This window comes from Bacillus rossius, chromosome 1 (assembly GCF_032445375.1).
Source record: "Bacillus rossius redtenbacheri isolate Brsri chromosome 1, Brsri_v3, whole genome shotgun sequence".
In the NCBI taxonomy this organism is placed as follows: domain Eukaryota; kingdom Metazoa; phylum Arthropoda; class Insecta; order Phasmatodea; family Bacillidae; genus Bacillus; species Bacillus rossius.
Window position 1 is genome coordinate 175967049 of NC_086330.1, and position 18916 is coordinate 175985964.

Genomic DNA, 18916 nt, shown 5'->3' on the forward strand with positions numbered 1-18916 from the left:
TGATGTGGTGGACAAATGAAAAATAATAACAATAAATATAATGATTACCATCTTTTATTTATTCTGTGTTCCATGCAAATATTAATCAAATCAAATGAGTACGTAGTAAAAAATAATAAAAAATACCTAGATAGTCACTTTTCTAGCTTTATCACTTGCAAATATTTTTATCAAGTCTGAATAATTTAACTTTTGGGCAATAGCATTTTTTATAGACAAAATTCCAAGATCGTACAGTCTTTCCTGGCACATAGTAGACCGCAGGTATATTTTATAAATTCTAATTTACTGAAACTTCGTTCTCCTTTGGCAACAGTTACAGGTACAGTTAGCAAGATACGAAGCGCTGTCCATACATTAGAGAAAAGATCTTGCCAATCATTTCTTTTATAAGTCGAAGAACTTTCATTGGCTCTCCTGATTGAAGGTATGGCAATAGAACAGTTTGTTACTGATCTTAAAAATATTTCACGTGTGTGTGAGTTCGGCCAGCAAGGTTTTTTGTGCTGGGACATATTAGTGGCGGGAATTAACGACTCTGTTATGCAAGAGAAGCTGCTTCAAGGTGGAGACGACTTGACTCTTGACAAAGCTGTAGATGTGTGCCGGTCTGTTGAAGCAAGTCGTATTCAGTTCAAAGCCATGCAAGGCACCACAGGGAATCCAAATGCAAGTTCATCTAAGGATGTATTGTCAGTTCAGTCACCCCAAAGTCTGGGAAAATCAGGTTATGTTAGGCGACTGCCCGGTCGTAATTGTTGTTATAGTGGATACAATCATGGACGTGAGAAGCAGTGCCCGGCTTTTAATAAAACATGTGCTAAATGTCACCAGAAAATTAATTTTGCAGCAGTGTGTAAGAATCCATCGGCCCGTGAACAACTTCAGATCATAGTAAACACGATAGGCAGCCTAACCTTCGTCAAGCCAATGCTGTCTCTGTGGATGTAGAATCACTGTCACATCAAGATGAAACTGTCTCTAATCCTAATCAGTACCTACACATATCTGAATTTGGTGTATCCACTCATCGTGATAATCAGTCGTGGTGGGAACCAATCACTGTTGTCTACACAGTTGTGCAATTCATGCTTGACACGGCTGCGCAAGTCAACACATTGCCGCTTGTTCTGCTCGGTAAACTCGATGTAGGTGATAATCACATTCAGAAGAATGGCCCAGTTTTGCGAGCGTATGGGGAGTTTGAAATACCTCACTTAGGGTCTATCACAATGCCATGAGTTCTGCGCAATAATCTACATTACCTACAGTTTGAAGTTGTGGACATTGCTAAAGCTGTTCCTCTTCTGGGTTTGGAAGCTTGCCAGAAACTGCACCTGGTCCAGCATGTCAGTGCTATCGATCAATATTTTTGATCATCTAAGGAGGACTTACTACATGAGTTCCAAGATGTATTTACAGGATTAGGAAAGTTTCCTGGTAAGCCACTTACTATTCATGTTGATCCTAATGCATCTCCAGTTGTTAACCCTTGTCGGAGAGTTCCACGTAGTTTATTTGATAGACTGAAGATAGCTTTGACAGAACTTGAGAAGGCGGGTGTCATCTCCAAAGTAACCATTCCGACGGCATGGGTAAACAACTTGGTGATAGTTCAAAAACCAAATGGGGACCTGAGAATATGTCTTGATCCCAATAGTCTCAATAAAGCCATTCAGTGGGAAATGCATCCTATTACCTCTCCAGAAGACCTCGCCTCAAGGCTGGCAGGGTTCAAGTACTATGCAACATGTGATTTGTCAAATGGGTTTTTAGAGGTCACTCTTGATGAGGCAAGCTCAGAGCTGTGTTGTTTTGTAACACTGTTTGGGAGGTTTAAATTTAATCGCCTACCTTTTGGAATTAGTTGTTCTCCTGAGATATTTCAGAGGAAAACAACTGAGATATTTGGTAATATCGATGGAGTTGAGATATACTTTGATGACATTATTATGAGAGCAAACACTCAGTCTGATTTAGAGTCAATAGTTCGTAAGGTGTTGTGCAGAGCTAGAGAATGTAATGTCAAGCTTAATAAATCTAAACTTCAGTATCAAGCATTTCGTGTAAGCTATGTTGGAAATGTAATCTCTGCACAAGGTATTGAGCCAGAAACAAAACATGTTGAAGCTATTGTGTCCATGCCAGTTCCCTGTAATAAGACAGAGTTATGTTTTCTTGGCTTAGTAAAGTATGTAGGAAGATTCATTCCTAATCTAGCAAAAGTATCTGCTCCTTTGAGACTCCTTACTCACAGCGATGAACCTTGACAGTGGTCAGGTAAACAGGATTCAGCATTTGAATTGTTGAAAAATCTCATTTCTTCTGCACCTGTTTTAGGGGTCTATGACCTAAGTCTGGAACTAATAATCCAAACTGATGCATACTCTTTGGGAAAAGGCTGCTGTGCCTTACAGAATGACAAGCCGATTGCATTTGCATCAAGGAGTCTAACTAGCTCTGAACAGAAGTGGCCACCAATTGAAATTGAATTTTTGGCTGTAAAATTTTCTTGTGAAAGGTTTCATGAATTTACGTATGGGAGGCCGGTAAGAGTCACAGTGATCATAAACCACTTGTAGACATCATGAATAAGGACTTAAATGTGTTGACACCTCGCATTCAGAATATTCGGCTTAAATTTCTGCGATATTCAGTAACAGTTGTCCACAAACCAGGGTCTAAAATGTATGTTGCAGATGCTTTGTCTCGGGCATTTCTGAGAAGTGATGATAACTCCCATGATGACTTGCAGTTTTCAGTTCATTCATTGGTGTCCAATCCAACCATGTCAGAAGAAAAAAAAGAGTAGTTCAGAGAAACTTCAGCACAGGATCGCCAAATCTCGGCCCTCGTGAAGGTTATTTCTGATGGCTGGCCTGTTTCAAAACAGTTGTTACATGATTCCTGTAATATGTTTTGGAGGTTAAAGCATTTGTTGGAAGTAGTAGATGGCTTGATTTTTGTTGGGTTAAAAATATTTGTGCCTGCATCTCTGAGACCAGCCATGCTATCTTTTATCCATGAAACTCACTTTGGGATCAGTAAATGTAAAGCCAGAGCCAGAGAGGCACTTTACTGGCCTAATATGTCCCAGGACATTGAAATACTTGTTGGTAGATGTGAAGTTTGTCAAACCTATCAAAGATGCAACACTAAGGAGCCGTTGTTGCCACATCCAATACCTGACCGGCCTTGGGCTCATTTGGGAATGGATATCTTACAGTTCGCAGGGAAGAATTTCTTAGTTGTCATCGATTACTACTCTAAATGGTTAGAAGTGAAACTTCTTACAGTTAATCATCAACTGAAGTAATCAAACAGTTGGAACATGTGTTTGCTAGTTTAGGTATTCCAGATTTAATTGTCTCTGATAATGTGCCTTTCAACAGCTATGAATTTAAGAAGTTTGCTGAATGTTGGAATTTTAAAGTTAAAACCACTAGTCCACACTACCCTCAGTCTAATGGGCTTGCTGAAAAAGCAGTGTACATTGAAAGCGTATGTTACGGAAGGTATCAGGGTGTAAAATCTCCTTATCTTTAGCACTACTTCAATACAGAAATACTCCTATTCCTGGTATTCAACAGTCCCCAGCTCAAATACTGTTGCACCGTCGATTGAAGTACAAAATCCCCACTCACTTAGATCTGCTTAAACCACACATTCATGCTGAAGTTCCTGATAGATTACAGGCACGTTGGGGAGAGTCAGAAGTTGTACTTTGATAGGGGTGCGAAAGCCCTCCCTGAATTGCATCCAAATCAGTTTGTTAGAGTTCAACAAGGTAATATGTGGAACCCAGCCACTATTGTTAGTAAATATGATACACCTCGCTCTTATTTGCTTAATACATTAGATGGCACTGTCTACCGGAGAAACAGAAAAAAACTTGAAGCACAGTACCTGGCTTTGTAAATAATGTGCCTTCAGGTTGTGATAGTGACTTGCCAAGATACTGTGAAAGTGCTACTTCTATTATTGATCGGGGTTCTGCTTCCATCAGTGGTAGTGAATAAACAATGCTCGATTCATTGCCAACCCTTAGGCCAGGAAGGGCTATTAGAAGGCCTCGCTATTTAGAGGATTATGTAAATTAATTGTAGACATATGGAGATGTAAACAGTCACAATGCATGCTAATTGTAGTGTTTTGTATGTAAACTTGAAATGTAAACAGATAATATTGTTGAGCCATGGAACTATGTGAACTGGTTGTAGTTTATTGGGTGTAAATCTTGTGTGTAAACAGTCATTAGTGTCAATCCATATATAGTAAAGGATATGTAAGATGTTATGTTGGCGACATGCTAACCAACATCCGGGCGGCCATGTGGTGTGGCAGCAATAATGTAAAAGTGAAAGCTTGTAGAGACGTGCAATTAAAGACTCAAGATGATAAAACTGCAGTGATCTTCTTATTTATAACAGTGCAGTCCATAATGATGGAGAGGTATTTAGCTGACTTTACCATTTTCACAATATTATTTCAAACTTCACTTCCAAGTTAGCCAATTAATTCGTTTTGGATACGTTTGCTGGAATCGTGGACATTAGTTTCTTTATTTTGCAACACTGTGGAGGTGCTCCATCATCATATTATCAAATTTTCTTAATAATGGTACCAAACCCAAGAAGTTGCCATTATTAGGGGTGTATAACATTTCATAGCTCCTAGACAAAGCTTTTTTGAATAGTTATTGGACATAAAATAAGTGAAATAACTTTAACAATTGTGATATACATACATACAAGCCATTAAAACCAACTAGTACCTACACCTTTACCGCCTTATACAAAACGCAGTAAATATAGGCAAAGATTTAATAATAGTTACTACGTAGGGTACACTCGGTACGGTTGTGACAGGGTACGGTAATGACAGTCTTTATAACCGCGAAACTATACGGAATATGGCGAAGAGTATAAGGAAAGAGAGGCGCGGTGTGCAAGTCTGAACACGTTCCCTAGGATTGCGTAAGTCAGCGCACGACATTAACCTAAGCAGACGCCTACATTGCTTTTCAACAGTCAAAAGTAAGTTTCTTTGTTTGATTTATTTTAATAATTACTGTTTGTTATATACATATAGATTACCTCATATTTTTTCTTGTAATAAGTTGAACATTAGTAGTTAACTATGAGTGATTACTTTTTATGTAGATTGTTTGGTTGATTCATGGCGATATTTTGTTTTCGAAACTGTGCGTTGGGTACGGTTGTGACAAATTTTGTGGGTACAGTTGTGACATATATTTATTCGTTTTTTTTTTTTTTTTTTAGATGCCCAGAACATGAAGAAAAATAAAAACGTTTGAAGGCTAAGCAGGTAAAGAAAAATCTAACTGAACTAAAACTAAATAATAAAGAGAAAGGAAAAGGAAAAAAAAACAATGCCAAGAAAAGAAAGACTTCACAATCGCCATCCGATGAAGAAGACTATTTCTGTCTAGTTTGTGTAGGCGCATATTCTGATAGTTGGGCTGGCGAAAAATGGATCAAGTGCCAAGGAACATGTGGACTCTGGTCCGACGTAGAGTGCGCAGGTAATAGGCCTAGTCACCATTACATTTGTCGCAGCTGTGATGATGAATCTGACTAGATCTCAGTTTAGAAACTTTTATTATTTTATTTTATTATTTTATTAAATTATTATTCAAATTATAGTAGAAACTTTTACAGTCACCTACAGTAAATTTAAGTTTAGTTAATGTTCTGACTGATTCTAAGAAAACTGTTATAATATTAGTTGTTAGAGTGCCTTATTAATTATAAGAACAAAAGTGATGTCAGTTTTTAGTTCACTTGCTATATGAATGTTAACTTTGTTTAGAAGAAGTTTATGTTTTGTTATGGTACATATTTCTAACAATAAAAGTAACTATAAACCATGTTGCTGTATGTTTATGCCTGTCACTACCGACCCCAACCACTGTCACAACCGTCCTTGGGGTGTGGTCGGTTGTGACTCTTTTTTTTAAATTTCATCCTATGACTAATACAGTGTATTTAAGGACAATATATTAGTATTTTTTACGTAGACAAATAAACAAATTACAATTCGTGTTACTTTTTTTCCAGCTAACTGATAAATTAACAGAATTATTGGCGAACAAACCAAAATTGTCACAACTGTACCCAGTCTACCCTAACAGGTAGGTACATTACTTCCATATAAAAGCTACAATACCTACGCTGTAATACCCTACAAAAGCGCAGTACATCGGGTTGCAATGAGAAACGTATTTGACAAACGCGCGTAATCATTAAATGTCAAAGACAACGTGTATAATCTCGCCGTGCGGTTTCGTACGTGGATAAGTGGAAAATGTCTTATCACAGTTCCACAGAATACACTAGAAAGGAACTTATATAAACAATACTTACTTCTGTTTTCTATTTCGAATACTTCTTTAATAATCTAAGTACCTACGTAACTTTCAGCCGTTAACCACATACACACTGTACAACACAGATATAGACTCGCGTGCCTTTGAAAGACTTGACAATTCAATAGACAATGCTTGCCTAGCGAAACTTGTGATGGATGAAACTTAACCCCGTGCCCCACTCCCCCGCAATGGATGACTTGAAATGGGGAGGAGCCAAGCAGTTTAAGTAACGGCTGGATGAAGCGCCACTGTCAACTGTGGGACACATAATGTACCGTAAATAAACAGTCGCTAGTACTGGAATCCGAATAAGCCACGTTAAAAGAGCTGTCGTACACAAAATCATTATTAATTTGAATTCATTCGAATTTGGTGACGTGACACCGTGACGTCAGAGGGCGGTACCTCAAGTCATCCATCCTCCCGTGGGACTCGACCGATCGTCCTCGTCGTTCGTCTCACGTGTGGTTGATTTCGGCACCCCCTCCTTGATGGCACCCGGTGCGGTCGCACCGCTCGCACCGCCCTAGGCCCGGGCCTGGTCAACGACGTGCTGGACTGGACTGCACTTGGACTACGAAGGTTAACGACAAACAGCACGAATGTCATAAAGATGACCGTGCGGCAGACATATGATCTGCTCAATATATTTTCATAAAAAAATAACTTAAGTAGGTATTTCTAGCAGGATGTTCGAAAATCGTTGGGCATAAATTTAGTTGGTGGAAGAGAATGCCAAAACAATGGTAGTAGATACAAAAACTAGGGAATTAATATAATATTGCGATACAATCAAAACCGGAGCTCCTCCTTTTAAATCTACATCGATGACCTTCCACTTGAAAAAAATAATGGAAAGAATATAGGCCTACACTTTGCCGATGGTACAAACATTGTTTTAACAGCCCAAAATAACACTCAATTAAATGCATTCGTCATAAACACCCTAGACAACATGGACATTTGATTTAAAGAAAACAAAAGTTTTTGAAGTGACAACGCCTAATAAATCGATGAACACCAGCTGCACGCATGAAAACGTGTCCCGTAACGCACATTGTCCCACTACGAATGTGTCCTGTTATGCTCATTGTACGCATGCATGGCATCTCTCTTCCACTCGATTGGAACAACCATCGATTTGACTTTTCAATCATAGTTTCGTCGTTTGAATTATTAATATTAGGTATGTAATTTAACGATCGTCCACCGATTTTCAGCACAATCGGTACGGTTATTTAAAACTAATGTTAAATATTCGAATACTTTTTTAACGAACAATGGTGTTTTACAGTTACACATAATAATTTAAATTACACCCGGGATCCTTTGCACAATGTTTAAAAAAATATTGTAACACATTATAAATAAGTTTGGTGTATTTGGGATGCGTATTTGTTATAAAATCGTGTTATAAAAACGAAATAATATTATTCCCCTACCGTGAACAAAATTCCAAATATGGCCTCGTGGCCATGCGGTTAGCATCGCTGACAATCAATCCAAAGGTTAACAGATCGAATCGCCGCCGCTAAACTTTCATTTTTGTAATTGTAAAAATAAATACGGCGCACGCGACACTACAAAAGTAATAAACGTAATTTAATTATTGAATGCAAATAAAAGTAAATTTATCAATTATATTGTAGAATTCATTTCACTCCTTCTTTGTATCCATACAAAATAGTGATAATTCAATAAAAATTATTCAATTTTATTCATAAAAGTATGCAGAGGTACATTTTATCATACAAAAGACAGAAAAATTTAAAAAAAAATACATCCTCAAAGAATCACATATTTTTAACGAACCATGGTGTTTTACAATTACACATAATAATTCAAATTACACCCGGGATCTTTTGCATAATGTTTTAAAAAATATTGTAACACATTATAAATAAGTTTGTTGTATTTGGGATGCGTATTTGTTATTAAATCGTGTTATAAAAACGAAATAATATTATTCCCCTACCGTGCTACTATCTACGGTGACGGACGCGAACCGAATGAAACGCGATATCTATCCGCTATCGCGGGAACCAGGCCCGGCGAGTGCAGTAATAATAGGTTATGTTACAATTGACTAAATAATTATGGTGATTCATATAATTTATGATAGATATTTGATTACAGTTTATTTATATGAAAACTTGTTCATAATTATATTTAAACTCTATAGCTAAACACCAGTTTTAAAATTAATTACAAGTCATCTAGACGTGAACTGTTTCGTCGACTGTTTATAAAGTGAAGTGAAAAGTTAATGTGATTTTCATTGCTTATTACAACAACAATTTCGGCAATAAAGGTTAATTATTATTGCTTTTAAAAAATCTGATTACTAGTATAATTTCAAGTATTTATTCTTTTATTATTAAAAAAAGTAGCATCTGTCGGCGAGTGCAGTACTAATAGGTTAAGTTAGATATTTGATTATAGATTATTTATATGAAAACTTGTTCATAATTATATTTAAACTTTATAGCTAAACGTCAGTTTTTAAAATTAATTACAAGTCATCTACACGTGAACTGTTTCGTCGACTGTTTACAAAGTGAAGTGAAAAAATGCGGTTTTCATTGCTTATTACAACAAGAATTTCGACAATAAAGGTTAATTATTCTTGCATTTTAATAATCTGATTACTAGTATAATTTCAAGTATTTATTCTTTTATTATTAAAATAAAAATGATTCAATTTTATTCATAATAGTATGCAATCATTTCATCAATGTTTTGTTATGACGTTGTCACGTTAAACTATCGTCCGTAAACCGACTTTACAGACAACCAATTTTATTTTTATTTAAGAAACATGTCCAAAAACGCAACCCTGCGAAGTTACAAGCGTGGAAAATAGCGGCAAATTTGTATTTCGCACGCATCTATGCGTCATCCTTTGATTCAAACTTTAAAGGTTCGCATTCGTGCATCCTTTGCACATAAGTTGAATTTCCGTAACTAAATCAAGAGCATCAAAATTAAGTGTAATGTCATTCTACTTTTGCTCAAACTAGTCCATCACCGGCACATGGAATGAACTCAGCCGATACTTGCGTTGGCGTCACAAAGCGTGAACTTTTGGTGGAAATTACCGCATTTTTATGATAGTCAGCTATCAACTTTACGAGTGCAAATATGTAGCTAGTTGATACGGATGAGCAAATATTCTTCCACGTGACTCTCGAGATTAAAAAATAACACATCGTGGAGTGACCATTGCAGACACAACGTAGGCTATAGGAAAGTTTGACGCGTGTGCGGCCTCCACTTTGAAAGAAACTAAATCTGCCAAACGAGTGTACGGTAGCCATGAGATACTATCTCTAAATAAAACACATGCATTCAAATTCTTATAATTTTTGTTGGTGGGAATGATAGCTATTTTAGGATTAGTATTATTTAGACAAACAAAAATTTCTATGAGATTTTTGAATTGTTTTAAATAAATAATGCAAGATATCAAATTGATAAAATTCAATGTGTCTGTGTATATAAACGAAAATCACTGTCAAACATTCCGAAACGACTGATGTAGTAGACACGGTTGTTCGCTTCTTATCATTCCACTATTGCAGACAATCGATGACGATTTGTCATGCATGTGAACCGAGACCTGAGCCCGGCTCCTCCCTGGAGCAAGCCCGCTGCGCCTCGGTGCTCTTCGTCCTCGGAGGGGCTTCACGGCAATCAGGGGTCGGCCACGCATGCACGAACGCTCGGTTCATCTGTCAGTTTTCCACGTGTGACGTCATGTCTGAACGATCAGCTGAAGTACCTACGCAGTTCTGCCTGGCGAAACCTCCGGTGTCCGGGACCTCAGGTCTCTCCGGTCAATTGATAGTCCGCTCAGGCGGTCATTCGGCCCCGTCAGTTGCGTGGGTGATTTCGCGATGGTCGCGTCGAAAAGGAAGAGAGCTTTACGTTTATTGAAACGTGCAGATCCCTTCCCGATCTGTGGGACATGGAAAATACTAACGACAGTGTTATAAAAGTCTTCCTTTCACGTATGATGAACAACTGAAAAAGTCAGAACCAATGAACCAAGTGTAAATCATTAAGGGATAAAAAACAGAAAAAAAGCGAGTGAGTCTTTCAGTAGGTACTCACTAGATATGTGTAACATCTAAGCCTCGGTAACGAGCAAATTCATGTTTTCTCATGTTGCAAATACACTTATAATACGAAACTTGGACCTTGGACAAGAAACTTAACATAGAATTCTTTAATATAATGCGGAGTGTGATAAATATACGCAAATTGTGTTTTCGGCTAAATTTCTGGACGCGAAAGACACATAGTTTCCACACCCGCCGTTAGAATTCACTGCCGGAGTAACTTCGTCGACTACCGAATCATTCGATTTGCAGGTGAAATGTTAAACTATAATAGTCTATAATGAAACGGCTCCAATAAAAATGAAAAAAATTAAAAATATACAAACCCCTGTTTTAGGCCTGATTTTCGACTAAGAATTTTATTGTAATTCTACCTATTTTGTTAAAACTCTTTAAATAGGCAATACTAAAAAGTTTCCTTTTGGCTTTGTGATCTTCGGTTCACGCCATCCGCTACACATTTCCGTCATATTCACGAAATTATTATTACCAAATGCCGTATACAGAGAGTTAAGAAGTTACACATAAAAAAATAGCATTCTCTCGTATTTCCGAAGAACTGACAAAACTGATGAAAAAACTGGGCAAACTGGAAAAAAATACTGGGATGCCGCTGCAAAGACTCAGTTTAGTGAATCAAGCAGGTTATTCTTCTGATCAGGAATCAGGTAAACTGACATAAACTAAGCGTGTATGGGCCCTTTACTACATGCACACTATGTGAAGCCACCTTCTGTCCCGCAGATAGGCTGCACCGTGTTTGCGGCACACAAAAAACTTTGGGTGAAGTTGGGTGTTTACATTGTGAAAAGAGGTTCAGAAGACTGTGTTATGGAAGTGTCTGTGTTATGGAAGTGTCTGTGTTATGGAAGTGTCTGTGTTATGGAAGTGTCTATGTTATGGAAGTGTCTGTGTTATGGAAGTTTCTGTGTTATGGAAGTGTCTGTGTTATGGAAGTGTCTGTGTTATGGAAGTGTCTGTGTTATGGAAGTGTCTGTGTTATGGAAGTTTCTGTGTTATGGAAGTGTCTGTGTTTAAGGCTTCGTCTCAAGTGCCGTGTAAACTGTTTCATTTTCTTGTCGCATCTATTATTTGAGGGCCTTTTCTTTGAATTTATCACGATAGCCTTTTTGCATGTCAAACATTTTTAACATAAATTTAATTCATACCTTTCAATATAGGTACAATCTCACGTAATCATTTTCGTGACATTTAAAAGCTCGAAAATTTCTTTCAGTAGATATCTTTGGCGAAAATTGGTGACCGAGCAACAAATTCAAGAGCGCTTTCGAAACAAATTCACAATAAAATCCGTTAAATAGAAGCAATGATTAGAAAATGACCCAACCAGCTTAGCGTGTGAGACCGAGCTTTAACGATAACAATTCTAATCAAGGCGCGGTCAAGCATCGTCGCCGCAATGTCTCGGGCGTCGCGAAATGCGACGGTGAGACAGTGACCTCTCACCGCACGCCACTTCCTGACAGTCCTGATGGCCCCATGGACGGGGGTCCAGCAACAGTCCTTTTGTTACCGACGACAATGTTCATATCGCTTGCGATCATTCTTCCGTGCTATTTTAGGGAGATTTCAAAGAAATACTACCTCTTGTAACCGTTACCATGGTGGGACTTTCGGAAAAAAATTATATTCATGCTCCATAGACCCCAAAACCATCGTCAACTCAAAATTATATATATATATATATATATATATATATATATATACACCTATATCACTTTTTTGTGGACAAGATAACTGTCACAATTTTTCACAAATCACTTTCAAACTGATACATAGAATCTAGTAGTGGAATATCTCGGCTGAATTCGTAAATGGGCAATATCCTACCAAAGAAGTACAATTGGGAAAGGTTTATTGAAAAAACAGAAAAATCACTGTAACTCCCATAATATGGAGAATATCACATCCGTTTGAACGTATTACCACTCGTAGGAGTAATACCAAACAATTTTTTTCTGAATAAGTTTTTGATACGACCAATCATAACTGCAAGAGGATGAAAAAAGGATTGGAGTACAAATTATTATTACTCTTATAATTTTTATCTAAAACTTTATTTGAAACAATTTCTGATAAGACGAACAATTGTTTCGGGGGTTAAAAAAATAAAGGTACACTATCAAATCCGTTCGAATTGTTTGTAATTCTTATAATTTTAATCAAAAACTTTTGTCTCGTATTTTTTTTTTGATAAGACAAACCATTGCTTGCATGGGTTTTAAAAAAGGCGTCGAAATTTAAAAAAAAATCAAAAAATCCGTTACTTTTGCAGTATTAAATCCATTCTTTTTTATTGTAGAACCTAATACTATTATCTATATCTTTCGTCTGAAATTATTTTTATATGACCAACTATTACTGCGAGGGGTGAAAAATAACAGCAGTTGAAGACAATAAAATCCGTAACTCCTTAATATGCACGCTATTAAATCCGTTAGAATTGTTTGTAAAGCGTATAAATACTATCTCAAACTTTCTGCTGAAATCATTTTTCATAGTAGGTACCAACCATAACTGAAAGGGGTGAAAAAAAAAAAAAGTTTTGAAGTAAAAAAATGTAACTCCCTTAGTAAGGACACAATATAATCCGTTCAAATTGTTTGTAAATCTTATAATTTTTATCTAAAACTTTTGTCTGAAACCATTTTTGATAATACAAATCACTATTAGGTTGAAAAAACCTGGGGTTGGAATGAGATAATAAATAAAACTTCCCTACCTGGTACACTATTGGATCCATTCTTATTTTTGTTTAACTGTCTAAATATTAACTGAAACTTTTCTTAAAAGAATTTCTGTTTATCCAACCATTAGCTACTGCAAAGGGTGGAAATAAGGTTTGAGAATATAAAAAAATCATTACTTTTTAAAAATAGATATACAATTATATCCGTTGTAACTTATTGTACGAATCCTAAACTTCATTTAAACTTTGATTGAAACAATTTTTGATGAAACGGATTATTACCGTAAAAACATGGGTAGAAATTAAAAAAAGTAATAATCAATTTTTTTTGGTATCAATTTTGTATGAATTTATTTTTAACCATCTTAATATTATCTTAAACCTTGGTGCAAAGCAAATCTTTATACGACCATGTTATTAGTGCAAGGGATGAAAAAGAGTTTGAAGGTCAAAAACTTAAATAATTACCTTAGTTGGAATATAATATGAAATTCGTTCTAAGCTTTTCAGTGCTGCGTTGTAAACTATTGAATGCTGGATACATTGAGTTAAAAATATTAGTTATATTTTATCTGCATGGAAAATGGGCAAATAGTTATCGATCTTTTTTTTTAATATTAGAGAACATAATTATATTATGTACAGTAAGTTCTTAAAATGTTCCAGAAGTTTATCGAAGTTTCCAAAATATTTCCAGAATAAATAGGTACTTCGAAATCTACCTAAGCATGTAGGCTGTTCCAAAAGGAATTTTTTCTTGTTTAAATGATAAAGAATTTATCTTTGGCTACTTGTTGATGTCAACACTTGTGAACTATTTTAGTTATCACGACAGTTGTAGTCCCCCACGTGAAATAATTAGTTATTTCCTAGCGGCGCTTACAGACTAAAGCCTGTTAGTAAATACGTGGTTGCAATAACGTATAGAAGGTCTGGAAGATATGTTTTTCACCTTGACATGTCAGAAAATATGAATCATAGCAAAACGATGGTACAATCCAAAATGGCGAGGCCTAATCCACCTTATATTGTAGGCCCCTTTTCAATGTATAATTTAAGCGTAATTTATTCCAATTATAATAATAATGACAGCATTTCTTAAGATAAACTAGCAAAATCATCGCGAAATTTAAGTTCCTGGTTGGATGGAAAATGTTTATTTTTCAAATTTAGTGGGGGGGGGGGGGGGGGAGAGGTCCCCGAAACCATCAATTCTCCAGGGAAAAATTTATACCCTCCAGTCCCTCGATAGGCCTCTCTAAAAAGAAATAGTGCCCCGTGAAGCCTAGGGCTGCCACGTATTTTTCGCGAAAGAAATCTGACCGCTCATCAGACTGCGATAAGCTGTGCCCGCGCTAGCGATGTCCCCGTGCAATTGGCGGCCGTCTGCACCGCCCTGCTTGGCCGGGCCATTCAGGACTGGATGGCTTTTATTGGTGTGCCGATAGTGGACATGTGCCTGAAAAATAAAACCCAGTCAACCGCAAAACACAGACAATGCTACAAAGTTTTGAACACCCCACTCGTATGGAAATCTTTTCGCGAAAAGTTCATGGCTAGAGACCCGAAAATTTCGCGGAATCGTTTGGGGTAAGCTTGCGTTCGCTCTACCAACTTGAGATTTTATATTTCATTGTAAATTATATTTTTATTTTTTTTTTAGTTGGTACTACCTGATTTGCTTGCTTTCCTCCTATCTGGGCGTCATTGGCTCACAGATCTAGGATTTCCTTCCTCCGGGGAAGAAATTGTGATCAGCACCCCTTCCCCCATGTCCTTTTCCCAACAGCAATAAACGTACCAGGCATAGTTTGTTTTTTATCCGTGTACATCATATGCCAATTTTTATATTATTATTTTTTATTCTCAGTATATTGACCAGTTATATGTGAACATTTTATTTTACGTATTGTACTAGTTAAAGTAATATAGTATTCACGTTTAAAGGCCACACAAATAATAATAAAAAACATACTTTTAATTGTATTATATTTTTAAATTACAACTTTGAGAAATTATTCGACAAAGTACAGACATTAAAGTTACTTTTGCTATTGAATTACCTTTATCGTATACATATTCAAGGACAAATAAAACAAGTTATGATAAGCATATAGGTAGTTTATACATATAAAATTGGTAGTTAGGGCATATATATACCGTACCTTTTTCAGTCACTTAGTAGATGTTTATTTTTTATATTATTCACCTCATATTTCACACTTTGTGTAGTCTACAAAAATTTTCCCATCTTGCGTCTCTTCTAGAACGGCGCCTGGGTCAGGCTTACAACCCCCCCCCCCTCCTCCCCAACGCGTCTAGACACCCACCTAGAACAATCCCTGCCCACGGTCGCAGAGAAGCAGTCCAAAAAACCGTGGTCCAATTGTGGACACAGCGCGAGAGTATGAAGGTGTACATTGTAACTCGCAACCAAATCAATCCGCGAACTTTGCGTACATCCACAATAATATGACTAGAGACCGGAAAAATTCGCGGGTTCATAGCGTGATATGGTAAAATTGAAATAACTATCCCTTAGTGCTTCTTCTGATATTGGTTCATTGTAAATCTGAAGGACTCTGGGCCAATAAGAGACCCTCAATCAAAGAAGTATCAAATCAAAAGCTACCCAGTAGAGACGCCTCGCGAGTCAGCAGCCAATGAACAGGTGACGTTTACCCGAGCATGGAGAGAATCTTGGAGTCTATCTGGATATCACTGAACCCGCACATTTTTTGAGTCCCCAGCTATGAATAGAGGACGAAAAAACTCGCGAGTTCATTTCACGATATGATAGAATGCAAACTCGTGTAACTTTATAGTGATTCTGAAGGACTCTGAGCCAATGGAAAACCTCTAACCAAAGAAGAATCAAATTTCAAGGATCCCGGTTGACAAATGTGACGAGTGTGTAGCCAATGGGCAGGTGGCGTTTGCCCGAGTGCTAGTCCCTACCTATAACCTTCATGGTGCCGACAGACTCGGCGGCGCCCTCCCGCCTGGACGGCCTCGTGGCGGGCTGCGGGGAGCCCGGGCGGTCCCACGCCGCCTCAGAGCTGGGCCTCGCCTTCTCCAGCACATGCACGACGCGCGGGGCGTGCTCCTCCTCCTCCTCCTCCTCCTCCTCCTCCGAGGAGTCGCAGGGCGGCGGGAGCGCGCTGACGGGCGTCTCCAGCGACGACTGCCGGTAGAGCGCCCTGGCGAGCGGGCCGCGCACCTCCTCGTCCTGCTCCTGCATGCCTCGCCGACTGCCGACTGCCGCGTCAGACTCTCTTCTCTATGGTACACGCGCGTCACATTATGGTACAGTTCCGAGTTCTGACGAAGATAACCGCGCTGTTGCCACACATTAGGAGAGGATGCAGATGGAGCATTAGCCGTCAGACGTGAAGCCTTCCCCCCCCCCCCCCCATTTTTTCCTGATTTTCACCTATCAATATTACAGGGCCGGCGCGACCATATAGGCGAACTGGGTAACCGCCTAGGGCGCCAAGTAGCTGGGGGCGGCGCAGCACGACACATAACAGCTGATATAATATGTTTAACGATTATTGAAACTAGATGAAAATGGATTTTTGTAACAGTTGGAATGTTTATATTGATATAAGTAATTATTTAAAGTCCACGGTAACCTGTTTATGATTTGTAATAAGTAAAACAGTAAAAAAAACACAAGCCTGCTTACATTTGATTGTTGACAAAATCTTAGGCTTACGAGATGTATTTTGAGGCAAGGAAAATTTTTTTTGGGGTGTCCGGCCCGGGGGGGGGGGGGGGGGCAATTAAGGTTTTTCGCCTAGGGCGCCAATTTACCTTGCACCGGCCCTGTCAATATGGCCGATTTTTTTTATATTTGTATCAGCTGTTCTAACTTTCTTTTATTAACGACTGTAGTTAAGCTGTTCGGATGAAAATTAGATCAAAATATTACTGGTTAATATGTTTATATATGTTAAGAGTCCAAAACGAATCTTCATAATACAAATGTAATGATATGAGATGACATTTTTCTCCAATTTAACCTCCAATACAGGCACAGCTGACATTTGTAAACAAACGGCCGCCATATTGGTACGTCTAATACACTGAAATCCCCCTCCCCTTTTGGTTTAACCCTTTTTCTCTAAAATCGAACCTTATGCTCCATCTGTATATTTCCCTAATCTCTGGTTGTCTCATTCACGCTGTTTCGTTTGAAATAGTTACTTCATTAGTATCAATTACAGGTAATATATAAAGAACAATTAATTGAAATATGGTCTGAATCAGTAGCGGTGGTTGTGGAATGATACATTCCAGTTAAATTGGAAGTCCAAAATTTTGAAAATAATAGCCCCTTAAAAAGGTGTTTGAACTCATTTTCTATAGTCATTATGAAAACTAAGGTTTTACATGATTTTTAAGAGTACTAAAGTTTATAAAATACACCTAGTACAGTAGCATTAAAAAAATTACTAAAAAAATATCCTTTTCAATGGTTAACTGCAGACTGCAAAGTTATTTTCTGTTATCTCTCAAGTTTGTTTTTGTACTACGGGATATTTGGTATTTGGCGGAAGAGGGAGATCTCCCCCAGTGCTAATCCCCTGGAACCACCCGTGGGCCTAGTTTATGCCTTACGAACATTTTAAACACTTGTTAGGACACACATGTTGAACTTACTTCAAATAATGACACCATATTCCACATCCGTATTCTTCTGCAGGAGCGTAAGCAGATATTCATTTCGGAGGGAGGGGGGATAAGATCGCTGCCTGCTGTTGGCTTTCAAATTCTTTCCTTTTTTTGATTTGGGGATGTTCCCCCCTCCCCCTTAGTTTTTATCCACCACCATCACATCACCCCCTATTTTACTCCCCCCCCCCCTCCTTTACACGAACGCCCCTGTCGAAAAATCATAAAATGTACATGTTTAACTATTCTCTTATATTGCCGTCAAAAACGGAACAGTCGCGTACAATTTTTATTTTTTAATTATTTATACATGAACAACATTCATCACTAGGCCAGTTAACAATTTTCTCGTGTTATTACACAGTAAACAAATTAAAATATCAGTTCAACCCTATACATTTAAACCATGCTATAGAACAACATTAAAGAAATTTAATAAATGAATACTTAATGCAAACCATTCCATAAATAAAATAAATTAGCTCAATTTTAACAAAACCTACTTAAGATTTCTATCTCTACATTACACCGCCACTTATAAATTATCCTTGGTAATATTGATTGGGTAGGGTCACACTTGTGCCCTGACTCTGTTATGTGGCAGGGTTCCAGTTGACTGTTACTTGTGAAGCATTGCGCGATAACGTGTTTCAAAATATTTTTCCTATGTCTGGTGTTGTATACAATTTTTACCAACTGCACAGATAGCTTAGAATTTAAAAAAAAAACTTGTTCATTCTAAATTTTTTTTTGTTGTATTATAAAGTACAACTGCCGTATGTGATCCATGTTGAGCCATTTTGTTGATGTTAATTTCTTACTTCAATGATCATGTTCCTTTAATGAAAAACGTAACGTAAACATGCATTTTGCAGCTTCTGAATTCTACACATCAGTGTTTTGTCAATGCCGACAAATAATCCTGCACTGTAATTAAAAGATGATAATACAAGTGAGTCACAAAGTTTAATTTTAATATCGGGGAGCAAGATGTGTTTTGATTGTACAGGTGCTTAA

The 18916-nt window shown here is 37.5% G+C and overlaps 1 protein-coding gene across 1 annotated transcript in view; it reads right to left on the reverse strand.

Moving 5' to 3' along the window:
- The window catches only part of LOC134527114 (beta-parvin), a 96752-nt gene extending 80264 nt beyond the window's left edge, over positions 1–16488 (reverse strand). The window contains exon 1 of the mRNA XM_063359475.1: positions 16181–16488. Within this exon, the coding sequence (XP_063215545.1) occupies positions 16181–16463 (283 nt within the window). The 5' untranslated portion in view covers positions 16464–16488. The remainder of the gene's footprint in view (positions 1–16180) is intronic.
- Positions 16489–18916: the final 2428 nt, after the last annotated feature.